The sequence below is a fragment of the Phaethon aethereus genome (genome assembly GCF_964289735.1).
Source record: "Phaethon aethereus genome assembly, chromosome: 8".
Taxonomy (NCBI): domain Eukaryota; kingdom Metazoa; phylum Chordata; class Aves; order Phaethontiformes; family Phaethontidae; genus Phaethon; species Phaethon aethereus.
The window spans coordinates 15,351,582-15,375,716 of NC_138584.1; the positions used below are offsets into that span (position 1 = coordinate 15,351,582).

Below are 24,135 nucleotides of genomic sequence, written 5' to 3' on the forward strand. Positions count from 1 at the left end.
GCGTAAAAGGGCAGGGAGATGGGACAAAATGGGCACTTTTCTGTTAATTCAAAAGGACCCTTTCAGAAGGGAAATGGTGGATTTAGAAATTTACCTTTAGAAGGCAATTATCTTAGGTCTGTATCTACTTTAGCATATCTTTTTTAAGAAAATAAAAAACCCCCATATAAACAAATATTGTTAACAAAGATAACTTGTCAGACCATGTCAGTTCCTCTCTAAAATTCGTAACAGTCCCTCCCCATCAGCCTTCCATGGCTCCTTTGCCCAGGGCACATGAGTGGGCATAACCTGTTATTCCTATTCCTCAAACTGGCCAAAGGTGAATCATTGCTGGTGCAGAACCTGTGCTGCCTCGTTACTGGGCTGCGTTCACGTTTCTTATGCCGATTAGCAGGCTGGGTCTCAGCTTGTCTGGGCTTAGCCTCTCGGGTATTATTTCAGGAGACTTGCATTGCCACCAGAGCAAATACACAGCTAATCAGATGTTCTTCTGCCCCCATCCAGTTTCTTATGAGGTTCATGCATTTTTCTCCTCATTCTCAGTAGATTCTGACAGTTCAAGGCTTCCCACCTGGTCCTAGGATCTCCTGGGCCCCCTTCCTCAGCAGATTCCAGTCGTGGAGGCTGGGAAGGGCAGAACAAGAGTTCTCCCTGTAAATGTGATTTTTCAAAATCCTGTTTAGCTCTGATGAAACATGAGCAGGTTTTCATAGATACGGCAAAAGGTGGAAAGAACTCCCTACCCTCTAAATTTCTACCTAATGCTCAGTATTTGTATGACATGCAAATGTGTTAAAAAAAAAAAAAAAAGTCCCATGAATTGGTGAATGGGGTTTGATGTTGGTTTTGGTTTGCTACTTTTAAAAGGTAGAAAAAGGGATGTGCACTGCCAGTGGATCCAATTTTCTTTGTTTTATTTTGAATTAAATTTGGATATATTTAAGGATGTAATGTTCTTTTGAAACAAAGTTGAAAGAGTCATTATAGAAAATGTGAAAATAGAGCGTCTTGGCTTTTAAAAAAAGTAGTTCTTGGTATATTCAAACACAAATTGCATTCACCAACCTGAATTTACATTTTAACCTGAAAGTAACAGGTTAGTAAAAACAACTCGGACAGTTCTTGTCTTGAAAACTCTCTTCTGTCAGGATAGCAACAGCTAAGAATGCAAAGGGAAGGAATATTGCTTGAAAGATCCTAGCTCATTTGTTTACCTGGTCCAGGTTAAGTTTTTTCCAAAATGTGGTATTATCACAATTAAAACTGCAGCAAACCAAACTTTTCAGCATTCGATGTGAGGAAGAACAGAAAACCTCACAACGCTCTAGTAAGTTTTGTCCCTGTGTATTGAAATGTATATTTACACTTCAACTACAGCTCCATTTTTCTTTTGGTCTGGAGATTTGTTTTCAGTCAGCTGCCAGTGGAAACTACATTTGACCCTTACCAAAGAAGGAGGCTTATTTTGTATGTTAGTTATTAAGACTGGTTGAGAAGTTCACTTGAAACCGCAAATCTGCCCAAACATGTCAGGTTTAAGTAATCCAAACAATGAGTTCAGGTTCAAAGGCATTCCTGTTTCTGGGGAGAGGGGATTTGATCAAAATAGGAGAGAGACACATGTTGTGCCTCTACTCCCACTTTAGTTTTCCTTTCCAAACCAGGCTAATAGTTACAGTAATAGCAGCAGTATTTATTTCCTTTTCAGACTTAGCCGATTGATGTGTTGATGTGCCTTGATTTATTTGGTGCAGCAACCAAGTGGACTAGGTGCATTGCTCTGCATGCCAATCCCTTATGCTGTGTGTGCATCACTCTTGTCTATTGCCTTGTATATCTGACAAATTGACTCTAATAATTTAGCGGTTCATATTTCATCTGGATTAGGGGATTGTGAGAGGATCTAAATTCTATCTCTCTGAATGGAGACGATGGACTTAAGACTGCCAGTTAAGAAAATTAACATGCATCAGTATTGTGAGAACAGGGAGTACAAGATCTTGATGGGAAGCAGATGTTGTTTTTTCTAATAGATATATGTGTATATATATGCATGTATATATTTTTATGTATATATAAAGGATATAAAAGTGGGAGGTTAAAGTCTGTGTTTTCCAAAGACTCTGTTACAGTGGCTAATGACTTTGGAAAGTATATGGTATGTCAGACCTGGGAGAGAGACTGATGCTCAGGGACAGCCCGCTAGAGAGGGGGCTGTGGGGGTCAAATGAAGGAAAGAGGGCTTCATACTAAGAGAGTGATGCTTACTGAGGGAAAGCTGGAGCATCTGGAGATGAAAGGCAGGGCCTAGCAAACCAGAGGGTCAGGAATAGAGATTAATTGCTTTCTACGCAGTACCTGACCCAGATTGGGACTGTCTAGATTAGCTTTTGCAAAGCTGAACTAGATCTGTCATGCAAGCTGTTATTTTCACGATGTTTCTACTTTCTCTATTCTTAGCAAATGCCGTTTTCCACAGCCCATGAGGCTTCATTGTGTAGTCTGGATATCAGTTGCTTCAGAAACTTGTTCCCTGACATCAGCAGATAAAGGGACTGAGGCTCCAGGACGCCCAGGGCTGTGGCTGCAGGAGGCTTGTGTGCGGGTCTGCAGAGTCCATCCGAACGCCACCAGTGGAATTGGCTGTCTAGGCTGCGTCCTCTTGGTTGCCCTTCAGAAGAGTTATTGTTCAGTGAAGGTGAAGGAAATAATTGTTACCACTAGATTTTGGTATAGGTTATTTAAAGACAGGAGACCTAGAATAGTGAAAGATTGTTTCAGGATAAGAAATACCAAGTAATAAATGAGAAAGCCTTTTAGATGGCTTGCAGGTGGATTTGGAGAGCAGAGAACTGACTGCTGTTGGCTTCAGCCTAAAACCTAGGGGAAAGACCTCATGTTTTATCAAGCGTTTTGTCTTGGGTGGCTCCTGGCTATTTTGTACTAGTGTGTGAATTCCCTTTTGCTAAAGGATGTCGCTGATTTACCTTCAAAGGGTGTATCTCGTGGTTCATTATTTTGACCTAAATTGTGTCTTTTGTAGATGACTGGGGTTTTTTTAAATTTTATTTCTTCTCTAAAACCATTTGCTTGAAACGACATTTTTCCTCTACAGCTGTTTTTTTGTCAAATGTTCTCTCTCCTGGGAGGCTGTTGGCTATTTATCAATATTTGATCTGTCTGTAAAGTGTGCTTCTGTGGGGTGGCTGTTTATTATGAAATGGTGTCTCTCTGAAGTGGATCTTACCAGTTCTTGATCTCTTTCTCTGATTGTCTGCCTCTTTCTAGGCTAGCCTAGTGGCTTTAAGAAGTACTCAATTTCTCTGTTTTAAGAAAACTAAATGCGATCATTATAATGGCAAATACTGAACAGCAAAAGGAGATACGTCAGAATCCAATACGACTTCCAGTAGATGCTTAGCAAAGACTTTGAAATTGTACCAGGTGTTTATAGGTATAAGAGAAAAATCCTTTGCATTTCCTTCAAATGTAAATATTGTAAATTTTGCTTAAAATTGGAGTTTTAAGCAAAATTAAAACAGTAAAATAAATAGCAGAAAACGCCATATATACTGACTACCATTTAGGCTTTATTTTGTTGTATCAGCCAAGCTACACATTATTGAATCCAATGTATTCTTAATCCAACTGCTTTGATTTCAGTGACACTGAACTAGTGATGAACCTGAACCATGAACATTGCAACATTCCATTAATTCTACTCTTTCTTCAGCCTATGGGAGCTAAATTACTGGTGCTGTTAGAGATGAAATCATTTTCATTAGGAGATGATAAAAGCAGCAAAAATAAGAAGGAAAAAATATTTGTGAGGGTTTCTCCTTGTTTTTGAATGGGGCTAGATGTTAGATAGAAAGGAAATTAGCTTTAATGCAGGCTGCATGTCCCACTAATCATGAGAGTGTTTCTCCCAAGAGTAAACTGAGACCTGAGCCAGTTTACGGATACCTCAGTAGAAATAGTTGCATTACTGTGTTCTTTGCCTGTAGGCAGTCACTGAGAGCTTTTTCTGACGTACTTTTCTTGCTGTAGATGATTTTGCAATATATACATAGAGGAAAACCTATGCAGTTTTAAAAATAATTTCTTTAGTTCATTTTACACATTGTACGTTCAATAGCACTAAGTATTTCTGGCAGCCTCTTCAGATATCCATTATTCAGTCTTCATTAGCTGATATTCCAGTCTACCAGGAAGTACAGCATTCAAAGGTCTTGAAGTTCAGTACATGCTAGTATTTTCTATTCTTATTTTTCTCAGTATCTACCTATAGATCAGTGGTGTTTTGAATGTCAGGTGTTCAGCAACTGAGTCATGATTTTTCTTCAAAATGGTGATCAAGAAAGTGCTCAATAATGTGATATTTTTTGAAATGCAAAAAAAATCTTTTTTAATTTACTTTTTGGCTTGTCAGCTTTTGAATTCACTGAGAGCATGTTTTCATTTTCTTCACTGAAACTGTTAAAACTAAAAATATACTTTTTTTTTTTTTCTTCTTGTATTATAGTAGCTTCATTCAGGGATCTAGAAGTTTAAGCAACTTCCCTCCTATCAGGTGACTCATGAAAAAATCCTAAGCTTTCTTATGACGGAGTCCTGATCTTATACTGTAATGAGACAGATTTTTGCTGCTTCAGTAATATACAAAGGTCCTAAACTTTCCCCACTTGGAACAGCACTCCTCAAAGTGCAATCCTACTTTATTGTCAACACTACCATGATGTTATTGGGGTTTTCCAGACCACTGTGTCTTAGGGGAGAAAGATTACTCTGCTGCCATCCATGCCTGAGAATGGAGAGAACACAGATTGCTTTGCATGCTCCAATTCTGCCTGCTTGCTCTGAAGACTCCTCAGTTCTAGTGTGTTTTCTTAGAAAAATTGTTGATGTTTACTCAATTTCAGTATGTAATTATTAATTAGCATACTTTAATAATATTATGGTTTTTTAGCTATAAAGATGAAAGTCAAGGCCCTGTTGAAAATACCCTGATAGATCATTGCATTTGCATGAAAAAAATGTTTTAACTTCCATGTCAGCTATGCTGGTTTTTCATGCTGTCCAAATGTTCACACAGCAACAAGAAGATATTCTTTGATAATTGGAAGATGTTTTTTTCTGCTTTCTTTTAATTGCAAGGTATTTGTTGCTATTATTTGTTGTGAAGTGTATCCCTGTCTGTATCCTATGGCTTCTGTATAAATGTGTGCTATTAATAACTATAAATAAATGTCAGCCAATAAAGACTTTGGGGTTTTGAGAAAAGACGCAAGAATGGCAAAAAATGATGGCATACAAATACTCACAGATAAGACGGATCTACAGTACTGCCATTTGTCCTCCTCTCCTCATCGGTTAAGCTGTTTATTATTGCCTCATTTGTATTATCTGCAGACTAGCTGTATTGAAAAATGCCTCAAAACAAAGGGAACAAAACCATTTCACAGCAGTAAGAGTTACATGCGCGTGCAGGTAAAGAAATACAAGCAAAGCTTACAAGAGTCTTCTCTTCCCTAGTAGCTTCCCTGCTTTTGCACCTGGTATATCCTGTTCTCTCTAACCTTTTCCTCCGCATTTGTTTTGGTATGAGTTATATGAGTAAACAGATTATCCAACAACCTTATTTTCGAGTGCCAGTACTATTAAAAGATCACCAGTTATGTAAGCTACAGACTACTAACATGAAGCTACAGTCATTTGTGATGTTCTTTTAGAAACATAAGAGGGTTTGTAAAAGTGCTTGTATTGAGGATGTTTTTGAGAATGTGTATGTAATGTGAAATATATATTGGTCATTGAAATTTCCCTTGTAGTTCTGATATGCCTTAAAATATCTACTTTAGGTTTGCCCGAACCAAACAGAGACAGTATATTCCAAGGATTGAGAATGGATCACGGATTCTACACATCTAAAGACTTCCTACCTTTGGTAGCAATGGCAAGTAAACCAGGTGTGTGATACTATGTTTTTGTTGTAATCATGTTCAGTGAGTCATTAGCAGTTACTGATACATCAAAAAGGACAGCTGGCTACCCAGCAGCAGAGCCAATTACGAAGCACCTCCCAGTGAACAGGTCTGGGGCAGGGTTTCCTCTTGGTGAGTTGCAACCTCAGGAGTGCAGTCAGGAAAGGCGGTCCTAGAGACTGTAAAGCAAATAGTTGTATGTAAAGACCTAAGCACCTGGCAAATCATTATCCCTAATAAGTTACATTTGTTATTTTGAGTTATATGCAAAAGATGTCATAAGCTTCTCATTTGTATAAATTAGCTTGGTATAAATATTATATATAAAAAATGGTCCTGAAAAAATCTGATATTGGAGAAGGTGTTGCTGACCCATATAAGCAGCTACTTTGTATATTGTTGATAAATGATTTTACTTGATCCCAAGTCATGTGCTACATGTTTTACAGACACATTTAAGGGAACGCTAATTCCTTAGCCCAAAGAACTTACAGTCTAAGACTCAGGACAACAGTAGCATGCCAGGAGTTGATAAGACAACACTCAGCTTATAGGCACCAAATGCAGTCTTGTTTTATGCTTTTACATCTTTGTTTTGAGTACAAAAAGCTGCATTTGCTCCCCAAGGAGTATAGTTGCTTTCAGTGGCCCTGAATGTTCAGTCATAAGCCCCAGACGGATGGATGAGATGGGGCTCATGGTTTCTACACCACATTCCCTCATGGTCTAGATTCCCCAATGTGTTGATAAAAAAGAAAAATAAAAAAGAAATTCCATGTACAGTTTTCTGGGCGTAGACTTAGTGCAGTAGGTGATCTTGTACATATGTCCACACATTTAACCACATATATGTCTCTTTTACCTACAAACGGATTTTCTTCTAAGCATTCAGAAATTTCTTTTAGCATCATATAGGGTTACCTGCTTATTTAGTAGACTTTGCATAAACTTCTGCGGCAAATCATTCTGCATATAAAAGTAAAGTTTATTACCCCATTTTATGCAAAATATTTAGGAAGTGAAATTCTGTATCCCATCTGTCCCATCTCTCTGCTGTTTTGATCAAATGCTTATTTCTGTCTCTTTTCATAAGCTCAAAGTGAGCTCAAATGGGTTGGGAGAAAAGGGTGGTTGCTTTTTTTTTTTTTGAAGAAAGAAATGTTTAAAAATTAAACAGATTGAGAATCTGCACTGCAAAACATTTGTAGATTAACAAAGGAAAAATAAATCCTGCAAAACAATCCCCTCTTGTAATAATTTGACTAAAAGCACTTTATAGAATTCTGTATGGACACATAGCACTCGTGTACTGTAAGTTGCCTGCCTGCATGAGGATCCATATACTGTGATCCGCATCTTTTAAAATGTTGCAAAGTAGCACTCTTGATTTGCCAGGATATGTTATGATATTTTTTCATATTAAGTCTACAATGAAAAGAAGGGGGAACTTTGAAGAACTAACCTTTTCTGACTGACAGTAATAGATAGCTCTTTGGTGTTGTCGGTTCATTAACATGGCCTCTTTCACTTGATTTTCCTAGTGTCTGTCTGTGGCTGTAGCCACCTCTTGCTCTCTAAAGCATGGAATTTTAAAATAAAATATACATGTCCTATATCCTGTTCTAGCCTCTTTTTTTACTATGACAGATCTCTAAGTAATAGACATAATAGACTTATTTACAGTAAAGTATATATTCTTCCTGCTTATTAAGTTCTGAATGCCACTTGTTACTATACTTTCCTCCAAAAGGGGTTTCCCTTGCAAATACATAGACGTGGATTTATCTTGGGAGTGGCCTTGTTACCATGAGCAAAGTGGGCTGCTGTGACTGATCCGTTATAGACTAGTCCGGTAATGGCACTCTGAGCTGCTGTTCCCCTGCTGCACTTGTGCTTTTTCCACTGCTCAATGTACAGTTGTTGTGAAGGATTAAGCTCATTAAAAATAAATGAGAAAAGTTTAGAGAGAATTTTAGAATAAGAAGTCTATTAAGTAAATAGTAAACACAATTTCGTACACACAGGGGAGGAAATGATAGCATTTGCCATACATTAAGCATTTTACAAATGGAGAGAGAATGTGTATTAGAATGTTGTTTCTCACTCAGTTTATATGTCTAAATTAAAAGCATTGTTTCCTTGAATGATACTTGTGTTTCTTTACAATTGCATGTGAAAATCTGCTGCTACTATAGCAAGATACTGAAGTTATACTGCAATGATTAAATAGCCAGCTTAGCACCTCCTGACTGAAATTATCATGGGTTTATTGAGAATGTGGCTTTATGTTGTTTATGGCATTATTTTTTAAGTTGCAATAATTTACCTAGTCAACAGTTAGTTTTATTTAATCTTCTGATAAAGTGCAGTCTCATACAAGGAACACACATGGTTCAGTTCTACTTAAGTGTTTCTCGTAATAATCAAATCATCAAATACAAGCTGTAGATGATGAACACATAATGTCATTCACTCCGTGTAACTTTTTGCAAATCTTTTGTAGATTGCCACTGTAGATTAAAAACTCTCCCAGTGGAAGATGTAGGAATCACTGTAATCATAATATTCTTTCTGTGTCATGTTCAGCTGCTATAGAGAATAGCCTCTGAGAACCATGTCATAGCCAGAACAGCGTTCAGTGCCTTGTAGAAAACTGAGGGAACTAACTTTGAGAAACGATTACACAAAACTATCAACAACTATCAACAACGGTCATCTTTTGAAAAATACCAAGTATTATTCTTTATAATCTATTAAAATGTTTTGTTTTTTTAACTGGGACGATAATGAATCTGATAAGAGAAACTTACTTTTTGAATAAAAAGATCTCTCAATGCTAATTTCAACCTCACAGGACCCACAATCCTACAAACGTGTTGTCATTTGAATTCTTTCCAGATAGGAAGGTGCAGCTGCTTAGAGTACTGACTATGAAATTATGTATATGAGCATATCTTAAAAACGGGAATAAAACTGTCTTTCAGTGAAGCAGAATAATTCGATAGTGACACTCCATGCCTGGAAACTGTAAGATGCAATTTTACACTGCTTTGGGTACAAGTACCTTTTGAGCTGTCATGCGGAAATGGTTTCTCTACTTAAAGATGGTGTTTTCCTTTCATCTTTCAGGGATGTGTGCCTGTCACTCTCCATTGCCATCAATACATGGAACTGTAATTGTACTTGGGGCAGGAGACACTGCTTTTGATTGTGCAACGTCTGCTTTACGCTGTGGAGCTCGTCGCGTGTTTGTGGTCTTTAGGAAGGGATTCACTAATATCAGGGCCGTTCCTGAAGAGGTAAAATTGAATAACAGCATTTATGAGAAGGAATATTCTGCAGGGCCTGAAAGTGTGCTAGATGGTACTTAAAAGATATCTACTAAAGGTTTTGTTTATAAAAATGCTCTTAAAATGTATAAGTGTTTATTAAAGATCTGAGGCACTTTTTACATAGTCTCTGTATGATATTTTATATTTTTACAGATAAATATAAATTTATATATAAATAATAATAATTTTCCTGTGTTGTACCTGTTTCCTGTAAAGTCAGAGAGATGCATTTGCATACAGGGGGTAGAATTTCTTGTAAATTAGAAAATACAGTAAAAGTTTTAGTCTTGGAAGCATCCCAGAGATCAAACAGCCATTTGAGTATCATAGGTGACTCTTCAGGTTATGGTTAGATCCTAGGATGATAACTTCTGGCTGCTGTCTAATGAATCTCAGTGATTCTGACATTGCCTTGAGAGCCTATAAAATCTTGTATGAAAATTACTTACAGTGATTTTGGTTTTGAATCACTGCCAATGGCAATAGAGCAATGTCATTCATCACAGGTTCCAGCGTTCAATTTGATTTTTAGTTTGGCTTTGCACCTGTGCAGATGTCCTGATAAATGCCAATTTTGAAACTGACTCTGCTTCCTCAGTGCGTCTGTACTACAAAAGGGTTTTTTCAGGTTAGATTTTCTTGTTTTGGTAGTCTTTTTCCATTATAATTCATTTAGTACATACTTTACACTTTTGCATACTTGAGGATATCAGGCCATCTAACACATCTTTATCATGAGATTTATGATAGCTTGGTTATCTGTTTCAAGAAGGAGGGCATCTTAAACATCTTACAGAAGGGGAATGGAGGTGTAAAAAAAGTAATAGAGGGTCCTTTGACGCATAATTTAATTCTATTTCTGTTGCACTTAAGAGTTCTAGACACAATGGCATTACTGAAGCCATTGCACAGACAGACTCATATGCTACTTAGATTCTTACTAGTCAAAAATCGGCTGTCACTCTGAACCAAAATCTTTGTTAGCAGCCTGGGTAAATTCTTAAAAATTGTCAATGTTTGTACTCATCCAGTCACGCAGTGGTCTTGAAAAAAAGTCAAATAAAAGTAGCTTCAACTAGTAACAACCATGCTAGAATGTTGTCAGGTTGAATATTACATGTTCAAAAAAATTTTGTTGTGTAAACATAGACAATCAAATCCTGAAGACTTTGTTAAGACAAAATGCTGTTTGACTTCAGCAGCTTTACCACAGCAGAGATTCAGAAGATCTTAAGTCTGGATTGTCACTCAGAAAACTGTTGTTTGAACACAGCAGTGAGCATTTAGTAACATCTTAAAATCATGGTAAACAAAAATCAGGGCATGTACTTAATTAATACTAGGCCTCTTCTTAAAAGACACGGTTAGATACATGAGGTAACTCTTTTGCCCTCAAACGAGTTATACGTATTCAAAGTAACAGGGAACTATAAGAAAATATATTGGAGAAATATTTGCATTGTAAATTTACCTAGTGCCACTGTCTAGAACTGCTTGATTTAATAGCACAGCAGGCTCTGAAGTTGGTATTAAGATAATTGTCTGTATACTGTACACAGGTGACTTCTACTACAGAAGAATGCGTGGTAGCATCTTGAGTCAAAAAGTGTTTTATGTTTGGTGTTTGGTTTTTTTTTTTTCATGAAAACACAACAACGTTCAAGTTATATATTTTATTGCTTCTACTCTACAGATGGAACTTGCAAAAGAAGAGAAGTGTGAATTTTTGCCTTTCCTTTCTCCTCGGAAAGTTGTACTTAAAGGTGGACAAATTGTTGCTATGGAGTTTGTTCGAACTGAGCAAGACAATGATGGGAAATGGAAAGAAGATGAGGATCAGGTTGTCCGTCTGAAAGCTGATGTGGTGATCAGTGCCTTTGGATCCATTTTAAGTGACACTAAAGGTAACCCTGACTAATCCATACTGTAAATGATGATTGTTATTTTAGCTGCAGCCATTTCCTGTCCTTTGACAGTTTTGTGAAATGAGTCTACTGGAGGTGTCCTTTACGTATACCTCTTAGAATGAAACTTGAGGGTCTGATAACAAAACAGTTTTCTGTATATCACTGTGTAGAGCAGGAACTCAGATTAGAGGTACAGTTGCTCAGTATATATTTTGCTTTCCTCTCAGTGCAAATGGGATCTCAAAGAATACTCTTGAGGATTTCTTCTGGTCTCGCTAATTAACTTTAGAGAAACTCATTATGCTACAACTTTGAACTGATCTGCTCTCTGAAACCTTTTTTTACCTATTAAATTAAGTAAGAATTAAAGACAGATTCATTATTCTGGTTCAGCTGCTCTGGCTATCACTCATTTCTTGTGCATACACAAGAGAACCGTGGCTGCTTTCATATATACAGTATATGTTAAATTCACATGTGCTTGTCAGCTTGTCTCATTATCTAGTTGCACTTTATAAGCTCTGGTCTTAAAAATTAACAATTACATAGTTCCATAGTAAAGATACAGAAATTGGCACACAGATGGCATTTCAGAGATTGAAGGAGTTGTCTGGATGTAGCAGAAAGAGAGCTGAAGAACATGAGTACAACTGAAAACATGGGAACTGAGCAGAGCTGACTGTTCTCCTCTTGACACTAGGTTGGATTTAAAGAGTTCAGGCACAGACATCAAATGTGCCTTGACAGTAAAAAAAACCACTGACTCAGCAGAAGACAGATTGATAAAATTAATAGATCTTCAGCCTGGAGATGCTCATCAAGGTTAGCAGGTTCTGAAAGCCTTAGTGATCAACATGCCTACCTCTCCAGGGCATGGTCATGCCAGCCAATTACCCCATGACATGTTGTCATGGTCCTGTGGGTATGAATGCTTAGAGGACTTGGCAAGCACTTCAGAGGCTACATCACCAGGAAATTTGGTGATCAGATGCCGATTCTGCCACTGCAAAGGGGATTTCAAAATTTCTTAGCATAATGTGGTTTTGTGGATCTTTTCATTCAAGAAAAGTCGTAAATCTAAAGTAATCTAAGCAGAGTCTAGTAGCCTTTGTGGACATACCTCAGGCACGTATCAAATGTATGACTTCTCACATCTGCATTTTCTGTGTTTTAAATGAAGTTAAAAGAAATTAGTTTTCTGATAGATTTTCTAGATTATTGGTAAAATTATATAAAAAGTGTACTGACTTCACAGGAAGATGAAACATTAGTTAATGAAGATAAATTATAGGTTCCATTGAAGAATTTTAGAGTATGGCCTATAGCAAATTTGTCTGGAATCACAGAATCATAGAATAGTTTGGGTTGGAAGTGACCTTTAAAAGCCTTCTAGTCCAACCCTCCTGCAATGAGCAGGGACATCTTCAACTAGGTCAGGTTGCTCAGGGCCCCGTCCAACCTGACCTGGAATGTTTCCAGGGATGGGGCATCTACAACCTCTCTGGGCAACCTGGGCCACTGTTTCACCACCCTCATTGTGAAATGTTTTTTCCTTGCATCTAGTCAAAATCTACCCTCTCTTAGTCTAACACCATTACCTCTCATCCTGTCGCAACAGACCCTGCTAAAAAGTCTGTCCCTATCTTTCTTGTAAGCCCCTTTTAGTTACTGGAAGGCTGCAATAAGGTCTCCCTGGAGCCTTCTGTTTTCCAGGCTGAACAACCCCAATTCTCTCAGCCTGTCCTCATAGGAGAGGTGTTCCAGCCCTCTGATCATTTTTGAGCTCCTCAGTGCTTCCTGTTCACCAGTGCAATTGTATATAAAGTTAAACCATCATACAACCATGAGAAGAGTCTGAAGTCCTACAGTAACAAAGAAGGATCAACCTGCTTCCTTGAGGAATGCCTGAAGTTTATTCCAGGACCATTCCCATCTTGTGTGTGTTGCTATTGCTTTGGGATAGGTTCATGCAGCCTTAGGCTGATACCCTAGACAGCAACGGCACCAAGACACGTGCAGTGCTTAGTACTTAGGGCTGCCTCCTGCCCTACAGGGCACGGGAGGTGCAGCCTACCTCTCTCTGAGAGAACAGACTCCCATATCACTCGGAGGTGTATTTCTGTATATAGAGTCTGGTATCTGTATTGGTCATGTTTTTAGAGCTCAGTCTAACCCTCTTCCTGCAGGAACAAGTAGGGTTTTTTTAATCTTTAAGAGATTCATGAACTACTCCGTTGCTGGAGTTGACTTGAATGAGAATTTTGGAAAGTTGTAGTGGTGGTGTTTTTAAAACCTTCTGTTTAGGTTTGCGTTTTTTGAAGGTTTTCTAGAACCTCATGTGGTAAATCAAATATTAGCCTATGCAATCAGTATGTTTTGTTGTGATTCATAGACCCTATGACAAAGGAGTGACTCTGTTTTCTCCCACATTAAAAACTGCTTCAGCTAAAAGGTTGAACTTACTGTGTTGCTTAGCCATAATACTGTGCCAGTCTTGTATCTCCTAGTACGCATTCACTGTCTAAATTAGTTGTTGTGAGGTTTTTAAATAGGAACTTAAAATGGGACAGGAACAAAGTCATGCAGTGAGCTGATCATGAAGGAAGAGAGTCATTTACCTTGCGGGTGAGCAATACACCTCAGTTTCACATTGTTTTTTTGGTGAAACTGCTACTATTAGAATAGCAATCAAATTACAAGGAAAAATGCAAGGCATTTGTGTTGGATATTGTGAAAGTGAAAAGAAACTAAGACTTGAGGGAATAAAGTGTTTATTTTGAGCATACCATTTCAGTTGCTTTTAAATCTTTATTTTTTGACTAAGCTGTCTTAATGAAAGTCAAATTTGCTTTTCACCATTGAGCTGGATTAAAAACCAATCTCCAGGCTGCCTCAGCATACATAACAAAAAGAAATGAAAAAAAACCAACCACCAAAAGCATCTTATATTCCTAGTGTTGTTTTTTTAAAAAGGAAGCACACTCAAGAGATGGAGATATTCAGGTATTCTCCATCAGAAGATGGAGATGAAAATACTGGAGTTACTCAAAACTGGACAATGCCATGAGCAAACTGATCTGACTTGGAACTTGATCAAACTTTGAAGAAGGGGATGGACTAGGTGACCTCCAGAGGGCCCTTCTAGTCTGAATTATTCTATGACTAGATGACTCTGATGCAAGTTGAATGAACGTGTTAACTGTTGCTCTTACAAAGAGCTCTCTCAATTGACCTAGTTCGTAAGGCGCCTCAGGGAACTGCAAATGCGGTATTGGTATGGGCTAAGCTAGCAGGGTATGTCCTATTAGTTATTAATAACGTTAAATGCTGATGCTACTGATGTAAGAATGAAGAAAATACTATGAAATACAGAGAGATTAAAATCAGACTTAGGCCCAGTTCAGCAAAGTGTTCAGGGCATAAGCATGTGTGTGACTGCTGTCCTGAGCAGAAACAGCTCATAGGTTAGAAAGCTTTTTCTAGTCTATTATCCTCAACAAGATGTTTCTTATTCTTACATGGTAACTATTACATTTGCAGCTGAGCTTCATGTGCTAACAGTAGGTATTTAGTCTTTTTTGTTTATTTGTAAAATAAAATGCTGATTGTGTTTTTAAGAAACAGTTCTAGTAGGTATTCATCCTCCCATTGGGAATCATATAAATGCATCATTAATTTAAAAAAAATGGACTTCTAAGTCCATTTTATGCTCAGGAAGTTGCTAATAGACAAAACAGGAGAGATGCCTTCTAGGCTATTTTAAGAACATTATCACTTTACTGAAACCAGTTAAAAAAACCCAACAAATTGTTCAAATCAAACTACTGCAGATGGAATAAGAAAAATTTGCTTCTTGTGGAAAAAAAGACCTGATTCTGCAAGCACAAGCTGCTTTTTTTTAATTGCATAGCTTACCAAGCCTTCAAGCCGTCATAACTGACCCGTATAAACAGAGCTGTGAGAGAATTTTGTACCTTTCCTTGTGCTCCTGCTCTTTTGCTTGGTTTGTTCTTTTGGAGGCCATGATGTGTCGGTGAGTTAGTGAAATATCTTCTGTCACCATTCCCAACTGCACTACTCGGTACGTACAAATGTAGTTCTGTACACTCCCTAGCACTGCATTCGGCCTCAACACCCTACTTAACGCCAGTCCAGTTGGTTTTAAAGTCTAAACTTCGAATAACCACTTTCTTAGTTATTTCATTCTGCTAAGCAAAAGGGGACAATACTTTTGGGCCGCAAAATTTTGCACTGGAACAAATGTCCCTGTTCTGATTCGTTTTCCTGAATTCCTGAGGAGAACCTGAGCTTTCTGAGGGGAACCATACAGAAAGTATGGAAAACAGTACAGGCGTTCAAAACGCACTACGCAATGCAGCGCAGGACAGGGGAGGGCAGGGGACTACGGCAGGGTGGGGAACTGGCAACGGAGGTTTAGCTCAACGCTGCGTTTAGCGGGCAGCGGTGAAGAGGAAGTGTTCCCGTTTTCCAGGACACTGAATCTGAGCAAGATGAGGTCTGTTTTGTTTTCCTGGAGAGACAAAAAAAGGGAATAAAAAAATACCTGAGCAAACTCCAAATACTGCCTTTACACACAGTCGTCGTCGTCCCCCTCCCCCCGAAATATTAGGTTATTCATGAGCAAAAATATGTTTTATTAAATTTTTGGTAGTAGCTAGCTATTGCATGGTAACTGAAAGGCAAGGCTTTGTTTCACATTTCTGGGCATCGGTCACAACTTTCAGATGTTCTGCTTTTACTTTCAGTACGACTGTCGTCTTGCGTGGCAGCTGCGGCGGCGACCCCCAGACGGCTTTACCAGAGCGTAACCGCTGCCCCGCAGTAGGTTCCACCTCAGCCGCCGCGGCGGGGGGGCGCGCCGGGCACGCTCCCCCAGGCAGCCAGCCCGCGGCCCGCCCGCCAAGGCGCAAGCGCGGGCGGAGAGAGGCGGCCCCAGCCCCGCCGGGCCGGCAGCGCCAGCTCCTGGCGCGCGGCAGCTGGCTCCGCGCGGGCGGGGACAAACGCGGCGGCGGCCGAAGCCCCTCACGTGCCAGAGCAGCCCCCGGCAGCGCGCGGCCCGCAGCGCGGCGAGCAGGGCGCGCAAACAGGCCGTGGCGCGAGGCAGGCGCGCGGGCGGGGCGCTGTCCACCCCCGGCGCTAGAGGCTCTCTCGAGGAGCGGCCATCGCCCCCCCAGAAGAGGCCCCGCCGTGGTCTCCGCTCGGCTGAAAGCCGTCGCCAGAACCAATGTGGCGACCGTGACAGAGCTCCCACTCAAGCACGCGGCTGTCTGGATGTCCGGCTGCAGGCAGTGCCTGAGCCTGTGACTCGTGCCGGGGGACAGCGGTGACAACGCCCGTGTGCGGTGTGGCCAGGTGAGCGACCTGCTCAGCCTGGGGGCATAGGTGGCAGGGAGTGGAGAGGCTGAGGAGCATCAGGGAGTGTGAGAGGGAGAAGGATCAGTGGAGCCGCACCCGGCCGTCCCTGGGGCAGAGGCAGCGGTGGAGGCTCCGCAAGCAGCAGGGGATCCCCTGCCCTCTTGCTGCCGGGCAGAAGGAGGGCACCTAAGAGACAGGGGGGAATGGAAACAGGTCCCTGCTTGGGGCAGCAGGCAAATCCCCTCCCGGCCTCCCTCACCGTCCCAGCTGCCCTTACACAACACAGAATCAGTGAGGTTGGAAAAGACCTTTAAGATCAAGTCCAACCATCAACCCAACACCACTATGCCCACTAAACCATATCCTGAAGTGCCACGTCCACACGTTTTTTGAACACTTCCAGGCACATGAGGACCTTGATGAAAGTCCGTCCAGGGGGTTGCCTAGGGTGAGTCAGCCAGCCCCACGCAAGACTTCCTCTGTTAGAGAAAAAAAAGGAGGGTAATCATTGTAGGTGACTCCCTTCTTAGGGGTACGGAGAGCCCAATATGCTGACCAGACCCAACCCATAGGGAAGGTTGCTGCCTCCCTGGGGCCCGCGTGAGAGATGTCACTAGGAAACTCCCTGGTCTGGTTCAGCCCACTGATTGCTACCTGCTGTTGGTCCTACAGGTTATCAATGACAAGGTTGCACAAAGAAGTCCAAAAGCGATTAAAAGGGACTTCAGAGCGACTGGTTGATGGAGTAGGAGCACAGGTAGCGTTTTCATGAATCCCTTCAGTGGCGGGGGGGGAAGACTGAAAGGAACAGGAGAACACACCTGGTTAACATGTGGCTCAGGGACTGGTTGCTATCAGTGGAATTTTGGGTTTTTTGACCATGGGGTGGTTTACATGGCACTGGGCCCGTTGGCAACCGATGGAGTTCAACTATCTCCAAGGGGGAAAAGGATGCTTGCTTATGAGTTGGCCGGCCTCATCAAGAGGGCTTTAAAATAGATTCGAAGGGAAGGGGATAAAACCAGGCTCACTGGAGATGAGCCTAGGGGTGGCGTGCCGATGTTGGGGGTGAAATCGATAGCCCAGCTCAAGTGCATCTACACCAATGCACGCAGCATGGGCAGCAAACAGGAGGAGCTGGAAGCCATTGTGCAGCAGGACAGCTATGACTTAGTCGCCATCACAGAAACATGGCGGGATGACTCATGACTGGAGTGCTGCAATAGACAGCTATAAGCTCTTCAGAAGGGATGGGCATGAAGGAGAGGCAGTGGGGTGTCTCTGTATATTAGGGAGTGTTTTGGTTGTATAGAACTCAACAATTGTGATGACAAAGTCTTGCACTTATGGGTAAGGAGGAGGGGGAAAGCACACAAGGCAGATATCCTACTGGGTGTCTGTAATAGACCACACAACCAGGATGAAGAGGCAGATGAAGCATTCTACAAGCAGCTGGCAGAAGTCTCGCATTCGCTGGCCCTTGTTCTTGTAGGGGACTTCAATTTACCGGACATCTGCTGGAAGTATAACACAGCAGAGAGGAAACAGTCTAGGAGGTTCCTGGAGTGTGTGGAGGATAACTGACACAGCTGTTAAGTGAGCCTACCAGGGGAGGTGCCTTGCTTGACCTGCTGTTTACAAACAGAGAAGGACTGGTGGGAGATGTAGTGGTCAGAGGCCATCTTGGGCTTAGTGACCATGACATGATAGGATTCTCAATTCTTAGTGAAGTAAGGAGAGGGGTCAGCAAAACCACTACCATGGACTTCGGGAGGGCAGACTTTGGCCTGTTCCGGTCACTGGTTGAGCAAGTCCCTTGGGAGACAGTCCTGAAGGGCAAAAGGGTCCAGGAAGGCTGGACAGTCTTCAAGAAGGAAATCTTAAAGGCGCAGGAGCAAACGGTCCCCATGTGCTGTAAGATGAGCTGGCAGGGAAGATGACCAGCCTGGCTGAACAGGGAGATTTTGCTGGGACTTGGGGAAAAGAGGAGAGTTTTATCACCATTGTAAGAAGGGGAAGGCAACTCAAGAAGAGTTCAAGGATCTCATTAGGTCATGCAGAGACAAAATTAGAAAGGCAAAAGCCCAGCTAGAACTCAATCTGGCCATGGTCATAAGTGACAACAAGAAAAGTTTTTACAATTATATTAACAACAAAAAGAGAGGCAAGGAGAGAGAGACATCTCTTATTGGATGTGGGGTGGAACATTGTCACCAAGGATGAGGAAAAGGCTGAGGTACTTAATGCCTTCTCTGCCGTCGTCTTTAATAGTCAGACTAGGTATCCGCCAGTGGGATGCCCATCTATAAGAAGGGCCAGAAGGAGGATCCGGGTGACTACAGGCCTGTCAGCCTGACCTTGGTACCGGGGAAGATTTGTGGAGAGGTTCTTCTTGAGAGTGCTCACAGGGCATGTGCAGGACAACCAAGGGATCAGGCCCACCCAGCACAGGTTCATGACAAGCAGGTCCTGCTTAACCAACCTGATCTCCTTGTATGACCAGATGACCCACCTAGTGGATGAGGGAAAGGCTGTGGATGTTGTCTACCTGGGCTTGAGTAAAGCCTTTGACAGCGTCTACCACAGCATTCTCCTGGAGAAACTGGTGGCTCGTGGCTTAAACAGGTTTACTCTTCGCTGGGTAAAGAACTGGCTGGATGGCCAAGCCTAGAGAGCTGTGGTGGACAGAGCTAAATCCAGTTGGTGGCCAGTTACAAGCAGTGTCCCCCGTTTTGGTGACGGTCTTGTTTAATATCTTTATTGATGATCTGGATGAGGGGATCAAGTGCTCCCTCAGTAAGTTTGCAGATGACACCAAGTTGGGTGGGAGTGTTGATGTGGTGGAGGCTGGATTGATGGGCTGCGGTCAGCTGCATGAAGTTTGATAAGGCTGGGTTCTACACTTGGGTCACAACAACCCCATGCAACGCTACAGGCTTGGGGAGGAGTGGCTGGAGAGCTGCCCAGTGGAAAGGGACCTGGGGGTGCTGGTTGACAGCCGGCTGAACATGAGCCAGCAGTGTCCTGCCCTGTATCAGAAATAGTGTGGCCAGCAGGAGTAGGGCAGTGATTGTGCCCCTGTACTCAGCATCAGTGAGGCCGCATCTTGAATCCTGTGTTCAGTTTTGGGCCCCTCACTACAAGAAGGATGCTGAGGTGCTTGAGCTTGTCCAAAGAAGGACGACAAAGCTGGTGAGGGGTCTGGAGCACAAGTCTTATGAGGAGCGGCTGAGGGAACTGGGATTGTTCAGTCTGGAGAAGAGGAGGCTGAGGGGAGATCTTATTGCTCTCTACAACTACCTGAAAGGGGGTTGTGGCAAGGTGGGTGTTGGTCTCTTCTCCCAAGTAATTAGCAATAGAATGAGAGGAAATGGCCTCAAGTTGTGCCGGGGAGGTTTACATTGGATATTAGGAAAAATGTCTTCACCGAGAGGGTGGTCAGGCATTGGAACAGGCTGCCCAGGGAGGTGGTGGAGTCACCATCCCTGGAAGTATTCCAAAAACCTGTAGATGTGGCTCTTCAGGACACGGTTTTGTGGGTGTGGTGGTGTTGAGTTAATGGTTGGACTTGATGATCTTAAAGGTCTTTTCCAACCTTAGTGATTCTGTGATTCTGTGAACATACAGCAAAGATAAATTTGCCCAAATAGTTTACCATTTTATTGTTTAATCCACTCCTACTTAATATTTATTTCTATAGATTAAGAAGCATTTGCTAGGGAAAAAGGGAGAAAGCTTGCAGAGCTCTGAGTTGGTAAGTGAAAAGGATTTTACTTTTCCTTTGTACAAATACAGAACTTCAAATGGTACAGAAGCCAGCGAACCTGCAAGGAACGTAGAGTTTCTTCATACAGCCTGCTCAGACAACTAGGTAGCTTCAGCCTCAAAGCATTGAAGCCTGGCTGAAACCAGGGCACTATCTAATGAAAGACTAGAATGAAGGAATAGGGAGGTGGCTGTGGTGGCCCACCTCAGAATGCCCACGGGGGTGACCTGGTGTCTCCCTGGTAGCACAGCATCTGCCTTGCACTCAAAGAATGGACTTTTAGTCACCAGACTTTTAAAAAAAAATTGTTCCATAAAACTGAAGTTTATATGGATTCAAAAGAGCTCTAGTGAAATAGGCAGGAGTTTTCCTGCTGAGTCATTTAGAATAGGATTTTTCTCCACAAATAGGTTGAGTGAATGAGTTTGAGTGCAGCAGTTCCACACCCTGAAATGATTACCAATTTCCAATATCCAAAAGTGTCTTCATGATGACTTCTAAAGCCCTGTTAATTTAGAGCAGGAGTTCTGCTCTTTCGCCCCACAGGCGTCAGTAATGTTTGCTTGCTGGTGACAGGCAGAAGACAAAGTCAGTAGCAGCTTGTAGCAGGAGCCTCTCCTAGCATACCTGGACCCAGTTTTATCTAGTCAAACCACTTTTTAATCCTGATTCAGTATGCTAGTGGGGCAGAGGCTGTGGGAAGCGTGATTGTACCATTCTTTATTTGCTGGGCATTTAGACTGGGCAGTGTCAGCAGTTAGCCTATTGGCGCATCTGACAGCTGTAGTTTTGTATTTGAGATTAAGGAAGTTACAGTATATTTGTATTTTTCTGAAGTAATGCTACTGTTCACTGTGAAGGAAGTCTGTAAGATGGGTATCAAAAATAACATTAATGAGCTACTAAAGCTAAAATTACAGGAACTTATGAAATTGGTTAAACATAAAAACCATTAAACTGTTTATTGAAGCTTCACAGATATACTGCAGTTAATGAGCATTTCTGCTATTTAAATAAGCCCAAATTGAACACACATTACATGGATACATAATTAGTCATGGCAGTCAAACACACACAGACTCACTTTTAAAGCTTTATTTGAGGAATCTTTTCCATTTGATTTGTTTTGTTAATTAAAATATTTTTTCTGTATTCACTTATATTTTAATATTGTTTTTGCAAGTGCTATAATTTGCTGCTGCTTTTCCATTTGTGTTTGTTTGCTCTGTGAATAGAGCAAATTTGGAATATATATTCAGAACTGTCCTTTTCTTTGGTGTTATTTGTGTTAGCATCACTTGATAGCATTAGAATAATTAAATTGTATGTTGTCTTTCATCCAGAAGGATCTTTTCAAATTATATATCATATCTCACCAGGACATGGAGGAGAAGGCAGTGCAGCCATGGGACTGTACTTTGAATTTTAAGAGAAAAGCTATGGTAGTTTTAAACTTTAAAGGGTGTGATGGTGCAGGGATTTAAAAGACTTTCTTTTCTTTACCCCCGTCCCAAATCGTGCCCCAACAAAAACCGTTAGGTATGTAGTTTGCTGTATTGTTCAGTGTCAAACAGCAATTCAGAGAATCGATAGTCGGGGTCACTTCTCTTCAAGCTCCGCTGTCACTCTTAGACTCTCTCTCACCCCTTGGAGGGGCAGAGAAGGAACTTCCCTTTGGGAAGACCAATGTCCTCCCCTTCTTTCTGCAGGTGGTCTAAGGGGTGGTCCCTTCAGCCTCACAGTTGCCCTGGGTACCGGATCCAAATTGTGAGGATGTTAGGAACTCTTATATAAGATGCTTTTAACTCATGCCCTTATTTTAACTTAACCTAAATCTTGGATATTACAAAAAAGACAGAAGGAAATAGCTGCTGGATACTATGTCAGCTTTGCCACCAGGGAAATGTTCTTTCCCAATTTTAAAAATACTGATCAGGCAGAGAAATCCCCAGGCCCTGGGGAGATGTTTCAGGTGAAGGTATGTTGGGCATTCTTTGCACTCAAAAAGCTTTTGGTATAATTATGTCCAGACAGCTATTTTAGCACAAAACAATCCAAAGATAGATTTGAGAAATGTAATAGATCCAGAATGACAGAGCTAATACCCTATTTTTCCAAAAGATTAAATAAGTAGTCAGAACTTCCAGTTTTACATCATTTCTCCTGAAAAACTACATCTCCAATAGCATCTTGCCCTTTAACACCTTTACTGTGGTTCAGTCCTGTCTCAGAGAAACAAAAGTCGTCTATTAAATCCCCGCTACCAAATCCTGCAGCACCAAGTTTTCCTCTGGGTTTTTTCCAAACATGCCTTTACAAGCCTGTACATATTTAGCTTGCGAGAACTTTCTAGACCACATGCTGAGATGGTACCACTGCATGCAATAAGTTAATCTATATATGACAAATCTAAGATGATCAAAAGCTTTCTTCAAGTACTGACAGTCTGAGATGTAAAGAAAAAGTTAATGTATTGATTTATAAATATTACTGAAGAATTCTTAATAAGACTGCTATCAACCATTATCAGCACTTTCCTTTAAAAACAAACAAAAAACCCAAACAAACAAACAAAACTCATTTTCCAGACTAAAAAATGCCTGAGTCTGAAGGTTATGTTTGGTGTGATCTTTCAGCAATTTAAATATTGTTACAGGAAACCATTTCATAAGTGTTTGATTCTGTTACTAAGCCAATATTATTTTAGCCAAGTTAAGTGACAACTGTATATATGAGGTGGGAGGGATTGTGCAAGCAATAGGTCTTGAAGATAGGTTAAATACTTCTGGTATGAAAACATGCTACACTTTCAGCTTAAAACTGTCTTCTGTGATTCAGGCTTCTGAACCAGTTGCAAAAAAATACTTTGAGTCCTCTGGATATTTGTGTATGCCAAGGGTGAGGAAGAGAGCGTAGGTGGGACAAGTAGGTGACAATGTCTGTGCTTTGCCTCCTGTTTTATTATTTTGCCCTGGATTATACACAGCCCCCACTTCGAAATACATTTCTAATACGTGATTTGTAGGCGAAGGGAGATTCAGAGCCTGGGAAGAAAATTCCATCATGATGATGTGCAAGAAAGATGTATCTTGCTGTATACTCAGGCATGCACTGGGGCAATACTGTGATTTTGCCCTCCTGTTGGGGAAATATTCTTGTCTTAAACTGGCAGGTTTTTCTTTTACATATATGACAGCACAACTACATCAGTTTAATTGACCTTGGCAATCTGCATCTGCTAGTGGCATGTCCCTGAGGGACATTGCAATTTTAAGCTGCATTTTATTGCAGAATCTTCAGTTCCTGTAGACAAAGCTGTAGAAAACTCCCTCATTTTGATATATGCCATCAACATTTGCTAAAAATATTTATTGAAAAAGTGATTCTCTTCATGAAGCTACTTTGAAGTGTCCTTGCAATTCAAATAATCTAAAAATGCATAATAAAAATCATGTTACTATAGAGCAAGTTTAGTCTTTTCTGAGCATTTATGTGTATTTATCGCTTCACATCTACATTATTTTTAAGGACAGTAATAGTTCATGTGCAGAATGCCTCTATGTGCTGCTTACTGATGTGAAAAAAATTAAGATATCTTAATGCATGCTCTAAAAAAACATAAGAAATTGCAGTGATAAAGATAGAAAAGATATTGTCTTCATGTAAGTATTTCATTTTGATTGTGTTTTTATGATTTTATTCTTAATATACGTAACAAGCTTCAAAGTGAGCCTTACTTTCAGGATGTTCTGAGTTTAAATATTAAG

General features: G+C 40.9%; 1 protein-coding gene across 2 annotated transcripts in view; it reads left to right on the forward strand.

The window, feature by feature from the left end:
* The window catches only part of DPYD (dihydropyrimidine dehydrogenase), a gene marked incomplete at both ends in the record, with an annotated part of 369,496 nt that overhangs the window by 162,470 nt on the left and 182,891 nt on the right, over positions 1-24,135 (forward strand). For both annotated transcript variants that reach the window (XM_082002991.1, XM_082002992.1), the window contains 3 exons: positions 5,865-5,972; positions 9,117-9,286; positions 11,013-11,223. In XM_082002991.1, coding sequence (XP_081859117.1) covers positions 5,865-5,972; positions 9,117-9,286; positions 11,013-11,223 — 489 coding nt within the window. The remainder of the gene's footprint in view (positions 1-5,864; positions 5,973-9,116; positions 9,287-11,012; positions 11,224-24,135) is intronic.